This window comes from Babylonia areolata, chromosome 27 (assembly GCF_041734735.1).
Source record: "Babylonia areolata isolate BAREFJ2019XMU chromosome 27, ASM4173473v1, whole genome shotgun sequence".
Classification (NCBI taxonomy): domain Eukaryota; kingdom Metazoa; phylum Mollusca; class Gastropoda; order Neogastropoda; family Buccinidae; genus Babylonia; species Babylonia areolata.
In genome coordinates, this window is record NC_134902.1 from 32154393 (window position 1) to 32169684 (window position 15292).

Sequence of the window (15292 nt, forward strand, 5' to 3'; positions counted from 1 at the left end):
CCAGAGGTCCCTTCCCCCTCTCTGCGTGCATGTGAGAAGTTTTGTAAGAAAAAACGATGAGAACAGAAATATTTCAGGTGTGTTGCCTTGTATGTTGATTGAAAGAGGAAAGACTGACTGGACCTGTTTGTGTGTTACAGGTATGCTGCTCCGTTTCTTTGTGAACCTGTATGATCAGGAAATCATTGAAGAGGAGGCATTCCTGAATTGGAAAGAAGAGGTCACTGATGAATTCCCAGGAAAAGGGAAAGCGCTCTTCCAGGTAAGATCCCCCCCCACCCCACCCCCAACTCTTTGTTAATGACTTTGCTGATAGAACAGTTCTTCTCTGCCAGTTTTTGTCTTCTCCATTGGTCTTTCCTTCTTCCTTCCCCGTATCTCAGCTTTCTACTTTTCTTTTTTCTCTGCTTCTATTTCTTGCATCCTGTTTCAGCAAGGTGGGTAATATAAAGACTGGCTAATTGTGAGCCCCAAATTGAGGATTTCTGACAGGTGCAATGGCCGAATGGTTAGTGTTTGATTCTCGCCCGAATTTCCAGAGTTATATCCTTGGTTTTGGGCACACCTGGTGGGTTGAAAAGAGTGGAGATTTTTCTGATCTTCCCGAATCAGCACATGTGCAGACCTGCTAGTGTCTGAACTTATATACACCATCAGAAAATCAAATCCATGTTAAAAATCCTGTGATTGATCCATATCTGTGTTCGGTGGGTTATGGAAACAAAAACATTCACATAAAAGCCTGTGCGTACAGTATACCAGCAAACATGGGAGTTGCCGTTACAAACCAGAATTTTGTTCACCCCTGCCTCTCCCCACCTCCACCAGGTTTTGACCTTAGACCCCATCAGGCATGAGATTTTTGCGACTATTGTATTTCCGACCGAAAATTGGCTCCAGAGGCCATTTTTGAGATTTGCGTAAATCCTTTGCGAAAATCGGAGAGGTGGAGGAGGGCGTGAGTTGTTTTTTTCCCGACCCACGAAGGTTGCACGAACGTTGTCCGACCGATCGACAAGACAGACCCACAGCGTTTGCTAAAATGCCCCATGTTTGGATAAGCGAACCAATTGAGAATAAGTATTCCGTTGCTCCTCTGTCATCATTCAGCTTATCCGTATTCGGTCGGGATTACAAGACTCGCTCGCAGGCTTCACGACTTGCAAAGATACCCGATTTCTTCGATCGTCTTCAGTCAATGACAAAATGAGAAAACTCACAAAGGATTAGAGGATTTTTGCAGCAGAGATCGATAAAGGAGTGAATAATAAGTGTAACTGGGTCTGGCAAGATGAGATCGTGAAAACAGAAGTGAAGAATAAAAAAAAAGAACTTTACGGGTAGGCAGTGCCATTCACAAAATGAACACCGCGGGCAAGACCAAGTGCGATTGGTGTCTGGCAGATTGTCTCTTCAGTCTAAGCACGGAAATCTGTTTTCACATTTGCATTAAAAACGGAGCGTCCGTTTTCTAGAAGAAAAAGCCTGTGGGCCGTTCTATATCGTTTACCGATAATCTGTCAAAAATGAAAACGGAATTCGAAAGCGTCATTTGTTGGCCCCTTGAGAGGTGATCCAGTGACTTGTCAGGGCACCAAAATCGAAGTCCGAAAGTTTCTTAACACACTGTGAAAAGCACGCACGCACGCACATGCACACACATGCTGTCGATCACACACACACACGCACACGTACAATTGGGACATGTGAGCGCGCGCACAATAACACACACACACACACACACCAGTGCATGTGATCTCCATCCCTGTCAAGCCTCAAGGGCCGTGGGTACATCTGCTTGACCCTCTGTTCATTCAGCAATAGCTGCCAACCTTTGCCACTGTATGCACAAGTAACATTGTTGCGATTGAAACAAACTTTGTAGCAACTTATTGACCTCAGTGCCTTTTCTGACACAGCCGAAGCTTCTGTACAGACAGTTCATGGCAAGAGTCAGTGTATTTAGATTTGAGACCTATAGCCCGCCAGATTACCAAAGTTACACACGCACACACAGACATAGAGCTGAATTGAATGCGCGCATGCGCACACACACGCACACACTACGCACACACACTTTGAAAAAAACCACATGATTGCATTCACATATACACATACTCTGTTTTTTATTTTATCTCTCTCCTTCACACTTGCACATGTGCACACATAATGAGTGCTCACACCATCACACAGAGCTTAATAATACGCACATGCGCGCACACTCACACACACACTCACTCTTTCAAGCGCACACACACACACACACACACACACAGAATTGTATTTAAAGCAATGCACATATATGCATGCATGCAAACTTGAACTTTTTCCTCCCACCTTCCCCCCTCTCTCTGTCTCTTTGTCCCTTTCTCCCTCTTTCTGTCTGTCTGTCTGTCTGTCTCTTTCTTGCATATACACAGAGTTGTATTGAAAATACACACACACACGCAGAGAGAGAGATCTATTGAATTTGAAAGCAGTGCATACACATGCACAAATAAAACTTGCATCAGTTCTTTCCTCCTGTCATCTCCCCTCTCTTTCTGTCTGCCTCCCTCTCTCTCTTGTTTACACACAGTTGAATTGAAACCACACATACACACGCATGTGCACACTCGCGCTCGCTTGCTGTGTCTCTCTCTCTTTCTCCCCAGAACACACACACACACACACACACACACACACACAGAGTCCATTCTGAGGAACTCTCAGTGGATCCGTTATTTTCAGGGGAAGAGCAGTTGATTTCAGAGAGAAGAAAGTCACTCCACAAACCCCCGCCCCCATCCTGCAGACTTCACTTTCATGATTTGCTGAGGTACCCCTCCCCTCTCTCTTGAGTCTCTACCAGTGCTGAGGGAAAAGTGGAGATGAGGGGGTGGAGGGTGGGGGTATGAATCCACTGTCAGTGACTGTGGCAATTTTGGCACTGAGCCAAGACACTGACCACTAGCTCCAGCTGAGAATCCTTGACTGCTTGAAAGTGATACAACCAGTCAGAGACCTACCCCCTCCTCCCTCCAGTCATTCCACTTCCCCCTTTCTTTCCTCAACCAACACACATGCATGTCAGTGGAACAGAGACTACAGCTGAAGATGGTCAGTTATATTGGTACGGTGCAAACTTGTGTGCTAATGACATTTTCCTTGAACACACACACACACACACACACACACACACACACACACACAGTTTTCTACCTTTTCTGTTTTATTCTTTCTTCTCTTTCCCCTCTCCCTCCCCCCCCCCCCCCCTTTTTTAAAATTTTTTAAAAATCGTCTAATATCAATAGTGAAAAGATGCAAAACTAAAGAATGAACACACACACACACACACACACACACACTCTCACTCTCTCTCACTCACTCTCACTCACTCACACAGAGTTTAACACACAGAGAGTTGTATTTAAAGCAGTGCACATACATGAACTTTAACTCCTTCCTCCCATGTCCAGCCCAACCCCTATTCTCAATCTCTCTGTCTGTCTCTCTTTCTCACATACACAGAGTTGCATTGAAACCACACACACACACACACACACACACACGAGACACTATTTTGAAAATCATGCCCCCAAGGCTGACTTTACAGGTTTGGAAGCAAAAACACTTCAGTTTAGGAAGAATTGGACTGATTTTTTGTCTTCTGTGGGTTGGAATACCTCAGCAGCATTGGTGGCCCGCAAGTGCAGATTTCATGGCTTGAAATTGAGAAAAAGCTTCAGACCCCCACCAGGGGCGTTGCCCCATGGACCCCCACTGGGGGCCTTCTGCGGCCCCCAGGACCCCACCTTTCAGACTCAGTTTCCCAATCTCATGCCTGCCCATGATTTTGATGGCCCCTTGGCCCAGACCTGGCGCAGCTAACTAGCAAGTTACACTCACTCAGTTGCATGTTGAGGGGGAAACAGGGTTGTACTTTTCATAGTTCTTTTAAAACCTATAACTTCTTTTGGAAATGTAAATATTGAAATAAAAAATATCTTTGTTGTTGGGAGAAAAGCTTTCTATTGATCAAAATGAATATAGCCATTTAAAAAAAAAAAAGAAGAAAAAAGTCTCTTACACATAGCTCCTCTCGCAGACCCAGAATGCTGAATAATTTTCTTCCCCTCTGGGCTTGGCAATATAGATACCCATTAGAACTGACTGAGAACTGTAAAGCACCCATGATTATTTAGGGTCATGACTTGTTGTTGACACGGGTACATTCATGTGCATGTGTTTGTTGTACGTCTCGTACAGGTGAATCAGTGGCTGACCTGGCTGGAACAGGCGGAAGAGGAATCGGAGGAGGAAGATGACGAGTAGTTATGGAGGACACAGGACATTTATGGAGGACACAGGATATCTCACTGTTTGCACATTGGCCTTGGTTGACCTGTTCCTGACCACCTTTTTGTGTCACAGTGTTCTATACCCAGCACCATCTGGAAGCTGATGTACAGACTTCTGTCAGAACCCACAGCTAGTTTGCAGAACAAATTAGATGATAGGGCGGTGTGTGGTGTGTTCTACCTTGTGTGAAGTCTTCATTCAACATTTCATACTGGACACACATGCAAGTTATTAATGGATTCACCTTCTGAACAACACTGCATTTAACAATTTTATACACAAGAGTTTACTCTGAAGAAATGCATTTGTTTTTTTTAGGCTGAAGCTGCTTGTCTCTTGTTAGTTGAGAGACTCGAAGACTATTGAGGGCTTCTCTTCAGTTGTGTGAAGACTTGATCTACTAGATGATTTTTATTACACACAACATTCAAGGCTTGATAAGATATTTACGGGTGTTTATTGAAAGGCATGATCTGACAGAGGATATCAGTTAGAGAGGATATTAAAACTTGTAGCGAAACAAGGTTTCAGAATCAAAATACAACTGTTTTATATTTGACTCAAGATGTTAGAAGAGAATTAGGTGTCAAAAAGTTTGGGGAGATTTTTTTTTGCTACCTCTGTGTGTGCAGAGCAGTGAAAACTGTGGCCTCGTGTTTTTTCCTGCATGAATTATTTCTGTTATCAGTTGTGGTTGCCCAATTTTTTGGGTTTTTTTTGTTTTTTTCTTTCTTTTTTTTTCTTTTTGTTTTGCTTAGATCAAAATCATGGAGTAAAATTAACATATCTTCTTTCATTTTCAAATGTGAGTAGTACATTACAAAATGTGTGTAGTAATGCAATTTTTGATTTTTGATTTTTTTAAAGACAACTGAAATATGACATGGAGTTGGCAGATAGAGCAAAACATTTGATAACCCAATTACAACATCCAGTTCTGACATGAAGGCTTTTTCTTGTTTTGATTTTTAAGTAGAAATAAAAGATTTTAGTTATCTATTCTGCGTGCTTCAAATGGTGATCTTGGATTTTAAATACACAAGCTAATGTACACATGTTTTGACACGCACAACTTTCACTTGAAGTGAGCACATTTAATTATGCACATGCACATGGACACATGAGCACACCACTTGAATAGCATGAATGAAAATCACACACACACACTCAGAGGGTTATTTGGACTACTAAAATTATTTGCATGTACATTTAGCCATTTTTATGGCATAAGTGAAAACTTTTTTCTTTTTTTTTTTAAGTCAATAAACTCAACTCTTTGATATAAAATATAACTATGAAATTGAGTTTACAAATTCTGTACCATGCATTGTTTATTTCGACTCCTTGGTATAAAATACAACTATGAAATTAAGTATACAAATCCAGTCCCATGCATTGTTTATCTTTAGGGAAATACTTGATTTAAAATTTGTTTGCTGTACATGGTGGTGGAAGGTTTGCATTTCACAGCTATTGTGTATGTTTTCAGTTCTGTATATCATCTTGGTCAAACTTTTTTTTTTTTTTTTTTTTAAAGAGCGCTTTTTGATTAATAACTATTGGCACAGTTTTATCTTATGCAAGCTGTTTTTCCTTTAAGATTGCAGTGTGATCTGGTCTCACAGTGTCTTGTATTATAATGCTCCTGTAAAAAGAATCTTTGTTCAATAATTTTCTTACTATTTATTAAAGGTAGTTTTAAGTTGAGTATTTATTGAAAAAATCTGTTTAGCTTCCTCTGTAATTTGTTTCTTTTAAGTGTTGCACATTGGAATATGCTAGATAGTATGTGGTGAAAATGTTTGCTTTAAAAGTTGTTCTGTTGCTGTATAAAAATTTAGTTATCAGCTGTGATCACTAGTTATTCTGGAAGTTTGTTACTGCCGACATTTAGATTTGATATTTGCTTGGAAAAAGTGTCTTTGAGTCAAAGGTAAGTATGTGATGAATAGTTTGTTGTCAAACATTTATATATTTTTATATGCCTGTAGTGTTTTTATTACTCTTTTTAATATGATTTAATCCATAGCATTTTGTGTTTCTGTAGTGTGAATATTAGTGTTAGTTTTAGATTTGGCTTGGCTGGTTGGTTGGTTGGGTTGGTTTTGTATTTTGGGAGGTCTGTGGATTTTGTCAATAAAAAGTCAATAAGGCATGACTCAGTGGCACACCTGAAGAATTGTGAACTGCAAATGCAATACCTTAAAAAAAAAAAAAAAATTAAACCATAATAAAGCCACCAACCCCCAAACATTGTGATAAAAGCTTGAATACTGTTGCTTGAAAAAGAAAATAGCTGTGAACATTGCAGTCTTTTTTTTTTCTTTTTCTTTTTACCTTGTTTCATATAAATATGAACTGACACTAGCAAAATATGACAAATTCACGTTCTGCTTCATACTTTGTGTGACCCATCTTTTTGTTTGAGAAACAGACTTGCCTTCAGCTCTTTACTGAATCAGTATCTTCCCCTGTCTATTTTGTATCTGATATCTTTTTGACTGTTTCGCTTAGGTGTCCTCATCTTCACATGTGGCCATTATCTTCACTGCTTCTCAATGTTAGCAGTCGGCATGTGATTGTTTTTGTATTTTTGTTTGTTTATTTTTGTGTCTGTCCTGTTATCACTTTGAAACAATATATGAATAAAGGAAAATCTTATCAGTCCTCCAACATTTTTCTTTTAAATTTTGAAATAACTAACAAAATTTAAGATTTCATTGTAGCGCCAATAGATCTAAGTTGTGGCTGCACTGAAGTAGCTCTTAATATGTCAGAACCTCTGGTTATACTTCATGAAGTGCTTATTTACAACTTAAGAACCTCTGGCTCATAGTTCTTGAGGAAGTACTTATCTCAGGTTATACTTCATGAAGTGCTTATTTACAACTTCAGAACCTCTGGCTCATAGTTCTTGAGGAAGTACTTATTTACAACTTCAGAAACTCGCCCTTTCTTCATGAAGTTTTCATGCATTGAAATTTGGTCATAATAGAGAAGAATTGGAAAGCAAACAGTTTATATCCTGAAGTTTCGCCATCCAGGGTTGTGTATCAGTAGCAGTGTGTTGGTTTTATTTACCAATGCCGAGTTTTATTTGTGTCAAAAGTGGGTAGCAGAAAGAAATGGGGGTGTTGTTTGCAGGTTCCAGGCACAATTGATTTTAAATAGTGTGGGCATTTCTGCTGTGTGCTGAATCGGTTTTTAACTAGTCTCCTCAGCCTCATGACCGTTTTTAGTCCCTTGTTGCCAATGGAACGGCCGCAGGCTTCAGGTTTTTGTAAAGTCCTTGATCTCTGTCACACAGGTAGCTGGATTAGGAATTGGAATGATTTTTTTTTAACCACAATTTAAGGAGTGATTTGTATGTGTCCTTTTACAATAATAAACTTTGTTCAGATTCTAGTCTTTGTTCATGTTGAAATGATTGAAATGAATATTTCTCTTGTGCACACACACACACACATACTTTTTCACATCATTGCAAGGCTGGTAAATAAAAAAGCAGGATCACATGACCATTTGATAGAACAGTATAGCCTGAGAGGCCATCTCACTGGATTTAGATCGGATCAAGAGTCAGTGCTCCTCAGGTCCAGTAGTGCTAATACTGGGTTTGTATCTGTTAACAGTTTTGAAGATGTATTCGTTTTTGAGTTTTGGGAACAAGTTACGTTCTAATTTCATGGAAAAACCAGTATCATGACAGAAGTGCATGGGTGTTAGTATGAAACTGAACATTGAAATGATTATCAGCACTTTTGTCTCGATTTGAGTGGGAAAAAATTATCAGCACTTTTGTCTCGATTTGAGTGGGAAAAAACGTTCATTTTCAAGGATGTCTTGAATTGTTGAAGCAGTCGATTCATTTTCACTTTCTGTGCTTGACACACCTTTGTGTAACTCTTACTGTCAAGAGCCATGTCACATTTGGCATGTATTCTGTTTTGAATAAATAATTGAGTGGTGCAAGTGGTTACTGCGGTTGACATTAATATATCACTGACAGGGAAAAGAAACAAATATAACATGCACATTGCTGGGCATGCTAGCTGCATAGTCAGAGCATTAGACTAGTCAACTATGGGTCTGTGGTAGGATATAGATGGAGATTGGTATACATAAATTATATTGTAATGAAATTAAGTTTCTTGAAAAAATAATTTAAGGCACTTGTCTTCACAGGGGTTCCTGTGAACTCCGTCCAGAGGCTATGCAAGATTGCCATGGGTCCCCCCACGGTCCTGCCGTACAACAGCTCGAACGGGGAGAAATGCATGGACACATGGGAGACTTCCCTGTAAGCGAAAAGGACGGCAGGGATGTACATGTCCCAGTCCTTAGGTCTTTTGATACACAGCCACAGAATCTTCTTCAGGGTGGCGTTGAAACGTTCCACCAGCCTGTTTGCTTGTGCGTGGTAGGGCATGGTAGTCCTGCTATGAATCCCCAGTAGCCTGTTGACCCAACCCATGACGTCACTGGTGAACTGTGTCCCCATGTCGGAAAAGACTTCCAAAGGGACACCAACATGGGTCCACATTTGCCATAAGGCCTCTGCCACAGTCATAGAGTTGACATTTGCCATAAGGCCTCTGCCACAGTCACAGAGTTGACATTTGCCATAAGGCCTCTGCCACAGTCATAGAGTCGATCCCTTTTAGGGCAACAGCCTCTGGATACGTTTCACCACTCGTTCAGAATACCTGGTACAATAGTTCTCCTATGAGACAGACAGAATGTCCAGTGCTGGGAGCACCTGGCATACCTTTGGTTGCCAACGCCTGAAGGCGTTGAAGTGTAGGGTCTTTGGCCTGCAGACAACAAATGGTCTTCCTGTCTGTGTGCAAGGCCACATTATCAGTCACAGGCTCCTGGATAGGATTCAAAACTGAGGGTTATTCCTTGGCTCTTGCCCTGGTAGTAACTCCCAACACCTGGTTAGGGAGGTCAGTGGATACCTGTTGACGGGTGCCGTTGACAAAGTGAACATTGTTCCCAACGAGCAGCGAGTATGCTGGCCTCCTGAGGGCTACGGCCCAAACGTCACCTTTGAAGTAAGGTGTAGCTACACCAATCTCCACATAAGACCTGCTGGTACTGAAGGCTTCCTCAGCGCCAGCTACCTGAAATGTCCCTGCTCTCTCCGCATCAGGAGGTACGATGCTCTCGTCGACAAATATGCAGGTCGCCCCAATGCAACTAGTGCCGTTCTTCAATGAAGAACCGGGGAACCACTGGACAGACTGACCAGAAAGCCTTCCAGTTCAAAACCCCCGTCTGTGAGGAGACGAGCAGGGAGACGCTCGGATCTGAACCATGAAAGGTTCACTCAGAAGCATAACCGCACGAGCGGCACAGACCACATTGCTACACGGACACACACACGCTCACGACATATTCCTGTGAATGGCAACCCTATCGTCTCAAAAACTGGATCCATGCCGTCTTCCCCAAGAATGGCGAAATAGAAAAATAGTGTCTTAACTGTCGACCGTGACAATCTATTCTCTGAGAGTGAGAGACGGGAGTAGAGGGAGAGAGAGGAGAGATGATGGAGAAGTGAGAGGGAAAAAGGGGGAGGGAGAGAGAAGGGGAAAGAGAGAGAAAGAGGGAGAGAGAACGATGGATAGTGAGAGAGAGAAAGGCAGAGGTTTTCCGTTTTCAGTTTCAAGAAAGTGTCCTGAAAGCGTGCAGCCTGACTCGACTGGTCCAAGTACATGCTACGCACGGGATCGTACATAGTTTATCATATCATTCGAATGAGACTATCACTCAAGGTCTACTTGTGGTGGTGTAAAAATTCTGGCAGGCGTAGGATTCGATCCTGAACGCTCTGATTCTCACGCTTCCTAGCGCAGACCCAATGCCACTTTTCCACCAATCCATGAGATTCAGGCTGCTCTCCAGCAATGACAGAGTGAAGGTCCTCATAGAACTTCGCCTTCACTTCATCCGGGTTGGTCATGGTTGGGGCGTAGGCACTGACAATGGTGAGGTGCTTCTGGCCAGATGTCAGTGGGAGTTTCATTCGTTGACTCCCTTTGGGATTCCAGCTAGCTTGCTGACAAGTGCTGTTTTTACTGCAAAACCAACGCCAGCCTCACGTCGCTCTTCGTTTCCTTGTCCACTCTAGAAGAAGGTGTAACCAGATCCCTGTTCATAGAGCTCGCTTTCGCCTGCAAGCCGAGTCTCACTCAAGGCTGCGATGTCGATGTTGTATCTGGCGAGTTCGGATGCAACTAGTGCCGTTCTCCTTTGGGGTCTGTCCGCGTCATCTCTGTCCAGGAGAGTCCTTATGTTCCAAGAACCAATGGTGAGAGGAACGTTCCTTGTTTTTTTTCTTTTCTTTCTCTTTGTTTCGACCGCTGATGTAGGGTCCCCGCCAGCTGCGGTATGCTGGCCAGGGTGATATGGAGCAGGCAATTTTTAGGGCACCCTTTCTAGCCCCTTCCTCATGCCAGGGAGGTGAGCAGTGCATTCCTAAAGAAGGCTGCTCAGACGCTCAGACGGCTGCCCAGCTCCATCACTGCTCCTGTCGATGAAGAACAACCCTATGGCCTGAGCCGCCTGCGACTGCCAGTGTACCCACACCTGTCGTTTCGTCGCTCACCTGTCACCACAGGACTTGGGGGTAATGAAAGGATGAAGGATGAAAGGTCATTAAGGATGACTGATGACTTGCGCGATGAGTTTGTTCAAAGTGAAGAGGAGTTGCGCAACGTCAACCTCACTCTCTCGTCCGGGTTCACCAATTTCATGTTGCAAGACTAAGTTGAGACGACTGGAGGATGAGCACGGATGCAGTGGATGACCAAAATATCCTTTCGGTGTCTCATCTTGCTCTCTGCACTCCACAGTGCGTTGCTATAACTGCCTTCCTCTACATTGAACTGATAGGTTTCTTCCGCAGATTCTGCTGGGTCCAGACTTTGCATGCATGGGTAGACACACCCCAGGGGCCAACAGCGTGTGGCATGCACACAGCACGGTGGAGCTAGATGGCCATCGGTGGCTCTATTGAGCTCTGTTTGATCTTGGCCCTTATACTAGTGACAGGGCCAACAAAACAAATGTACAAGCAGAAAATGGAATGTGAATTGACAGAGTTCAGATTACACTGGTTTTTATTATGAAGTGTGTTCATGTAGTATTTATTGAGGCATAAGATAAATATCACAAGGCTGAAACTGAAATATTGTAATAATCAAAATATTCCCATGAAGTCACTTTGTGTAGATATTTGTATTTGTCATGTGTGCGTGCATGCATGCCTCTGTGTGTGTGTGTGTGTGTGTGTGTGTGTGTATGCGTGTGCACATGCTCATTCATTATTTATTCATTTTATACAATGGTAAACTGGAACATTTCCAAAAAGTATAACTTACACTGATGTAGATCTCAAAATTGGCTAACTTAGTATAATTAAGAACTTCAAAATACATCATGAATTTCAGTCTGATCAGATGAAAAGTCAAAACCTTCCTTTTTTTTTTTTTTTTTTTTTTTTTAACATTTCATTAAGTTTTCAGCAAGTCAAACAACATTCCATAACTTCTTTGGCCAAACCTTAAGTGAAAACTGACATTTTTTTTTTTCTTAAACACTATACTGTTTTCTTGTAATGTACTGATTTCAAGAAGAGTGCAGAAAGTACTAACTGACACTGTGCTTCAGTTTCAAGGTGTCAAAGCATGTGGACTGATCCACACACACACACACACATCACATCACTCCACATCTGTGTTTAATAAAGAAGAAAAAAGTGAGGGTGGGGGTTAGAGGGGAGCAAATGCCGGACCTACACAATGCAACATGCTGGTCAGGACACAGCCTACCATAGTTATATTTGTATAAACAACCTAAATTGAAATGCTGGTCAGGACACAGCCTACCATAGTTATATTTGTATAAACAACCTAAAATGAAATGCTGGTCAAGACACAGCCTACCATAGTTATATTTGTATAAACAACCTAAAATGAAATAAGACAAGTACAAGACAAATACACATAATAAATTTGTGAATACATTATAATATTCATAAAAATCAAAAACTCAGAAAGCAAACAACTGAAATAAAGATAATTTGAAGACCATAAGATTATAAATGGCACATCCACACAGACGTACATGTATGCATTCTCACACAAGTGTACACACACACACACACATGCAGAGATACATAGCAGACACCACCCTCCATATACATACATATATTCATTATTCACACACGCACACATATCCATGCTCACAGTTTCAGTTTCAGTAGCTCAAGGAGGCGTCACTGCGTTCAGACAAATCCATATACACTACACCACATCTGCCAAGCAGATGCCTGACCAGCGGCGTAGCCCAACATGCTTAGTCAGGCCTTGAAAAAATAGAAAAAGAAAAAAAAAGGTGAATAAATAATAGATAAGCGTACATAAATAAGTAAATAAATACATAAATAGACAAATAAATAAATAATAATTATAATATGAAAAAAAGGTAGTGATAATAATAATAAATAAACAAATAAATAAATAAGACAACAATGATGATAAATAAGCAAATAAATGTAAAACATGAAGACACACATTCAAACATACACCCATGCATAACATATGTGCCAAACATGCAGTTTCACAGATATGAAAGCACAGTCAAATACACACAAACATACATGAGCCCCAACACACACATACACACACACATTACCCTGCACCTCCTCTACCCCCCTCCTCCACACACTCATTTCTAGGCTACGTATCACAGCTTCCACGACACACACATACACACAGATGAACACTTACTTGTACAAGCACACACCATATCCCCCACCCCCAACCCTACACATATATATATACAAAGATATACATATACACACCTGCACGTTCCAATATCCCGTTGCTCCAACGGTGTAGGCATGCATACACTCACATACCTCATCCTCTATCCCCCTCCCCCTGGCACCCCCACCTCCCCCTCACACACACACACATACGCACGTGCACAGAACTCTCCTGACACTTGTGTACACTTACACCCTTGCGCATGCACAAACGCACTCAAACACACAGACCCACACATACACACACACACAGAGGCTGCCACTGATTGGCCGCAAAATTCTTTTCCCACCTCTTTTGCCACGCCTGTTTTGGGGTTTTGGGGATCTGAATAATGTCTCGTGCTATGCAGCTGATCCCCGAGGTGCACGCGAGACAGGGTTTTGTTAGTATCCATAGAAGGGTGTTCTATGTGGTGAGGGAAAATATTTGGTCGCCATCACAGAGCCTCTTATCAGGGAAGGGCAATGGATGTCCATCTGTGTGGAGTCCGTCAGCCTGGTGTCGCACTAAGGCCAGACTGCATACAGTTAGTGACTGTTTAACCCAACAGCCATTCATCCCACTGGTACTGTATGAAAGCCGTGGGATTGGGGATTTTAGTCAGGTTGTCTTCTCTTCGCTGGTGGAAGGGTGCATCTGGGTATTGTTGCGTAGCAGATTGTATTTTGCTGAAAACTACAGGTCCTTCTGTAATGTTCCCCGAGCGAGTGGAGCGAGCAAGGGGAGTTTTGAGCCCTCTCAATAATTTACTAATAATTCAAAAATTAAACAATAACGCGATGACAAATTATTAATCAAATTCACAGAAAAATCACTTATCTTTGTTCTGAAGCTTGTAGACTGTGTTACACTGACCAGTGTGATTTTAACACCTGGTAGACTTTTACACCGACTCACTGGGTGGTTTTAACATCCAGTTTTCAAATACACAGTCTCAGCTACACAATTTCAAACCCTGCCTACACAGCCCTCACTTGTGATGTGTCTCCTAAACATTGCATAAGCACAACAGTCGTCTTCGTGTGGGGTCGCCCGGTGCTATACCAATTTTGGGCCCTCTCTGTAATTCACTAATAATTCAATAATTAAACAATAACGCGATGACAAATTATCAGTCAATTACACAGAAAAATCACTTTGTCCACAACAAAGATAAGTGATTTTTCCGTGCATCTGACGGACAATTTATCATTGAGCCCTCTCAATAATTTACTAATAATTCAAAATTAAACAATAACGCAATGACAAATTATCAGTCAATTACACAGAAAAATCACTTTGTCCACAACAAAGATAAGTGATTTTTCCGTGCATCTGACGGACAATTTATCATTGAGCCCTCTCAATAATTTACTAATAATTCAAAAATTAAACAATAACGCGATGACAAATTATTAATCAAATTCACAGAAAAATCACTTATCTTTGTTCTGAAGCTTGTAGACTGTCTGTTACACTGACCAGTGTGATTTTAACACCTGGTAGACTTTTACACCGACTCACTGGGTGGTTTTAACATCCAGTTTTCAAATACACAGTCTCAGCTACACAATTTCAAACCCTGCCTACACAGCCCTCACTTGTGATGTGTCTCCTAATCATTGCATAAGCATAACGGTCGTCTTCGTGTGGTTTCGCCCGGTGCTATACCAATTTTGGGCCCTCCCTGTAATTCACTAATAATTCAATAATTAAACAATAACGCGATGACAAATTATCAGTCAATTACACAGAAAAATCACTTTGTCCACAACAAAGATAAATGATTTTTCCGTGCATCTGACGGACAATTTATCATTGAGCCCTCTCAATAATTTACTAATAATTCAAAAATTAAACAATAATGCGATGACAAAATGTTAATCAAATTCACAGAAAAATCACTTATCTTTGTTCTGAAGCTTGTAGACTGTCTGTTACACTGACCAGTGTGATTTTAACACCTGGTAGACTTTTACACCGACTCACTGGGTGGTTTTAACATCCAGTTTTCAAATACACAGTCTCAGCTACACAATTTCAAACCCTGCTTACACAGCCCTCACTTGTGATGTGTCTCCTAATCATTGCATAAGCACAACGGTCGTCTTCATGTGGTTTCGCCCGGTGCTATA

General features: G+C 41.6%; 1 protein-coding gene across 1 annotated transcript in view; it reads left to right on the forward strand.

Moving 5' to 3' along the window:
* LOC143301063 (eukaryotic translation initiation factor 4 gamma 2-like) overlaps window positions 1-7746 on the forward strand; it is a 30894-nt gene extending 23148 nt beyond the window's left edge. The window contains exons 25-26 of the mRNA XM_076615067.1: window positions 141-262; window positions 4249-7746. Coding sequence (XP_076471182.1) covers window positions 141-262; window positions 4249-4314 — 188 coding nt within the window. The 3' untranslated portion in view covers window positions 4315-7746. The remainder of the gene's footprint in view (window positions 1-140; window positions 263-4248) is intronic.
* The last annotated feature ends 7546 nt before the right edge of the window (window positions 7747-15292 follow it).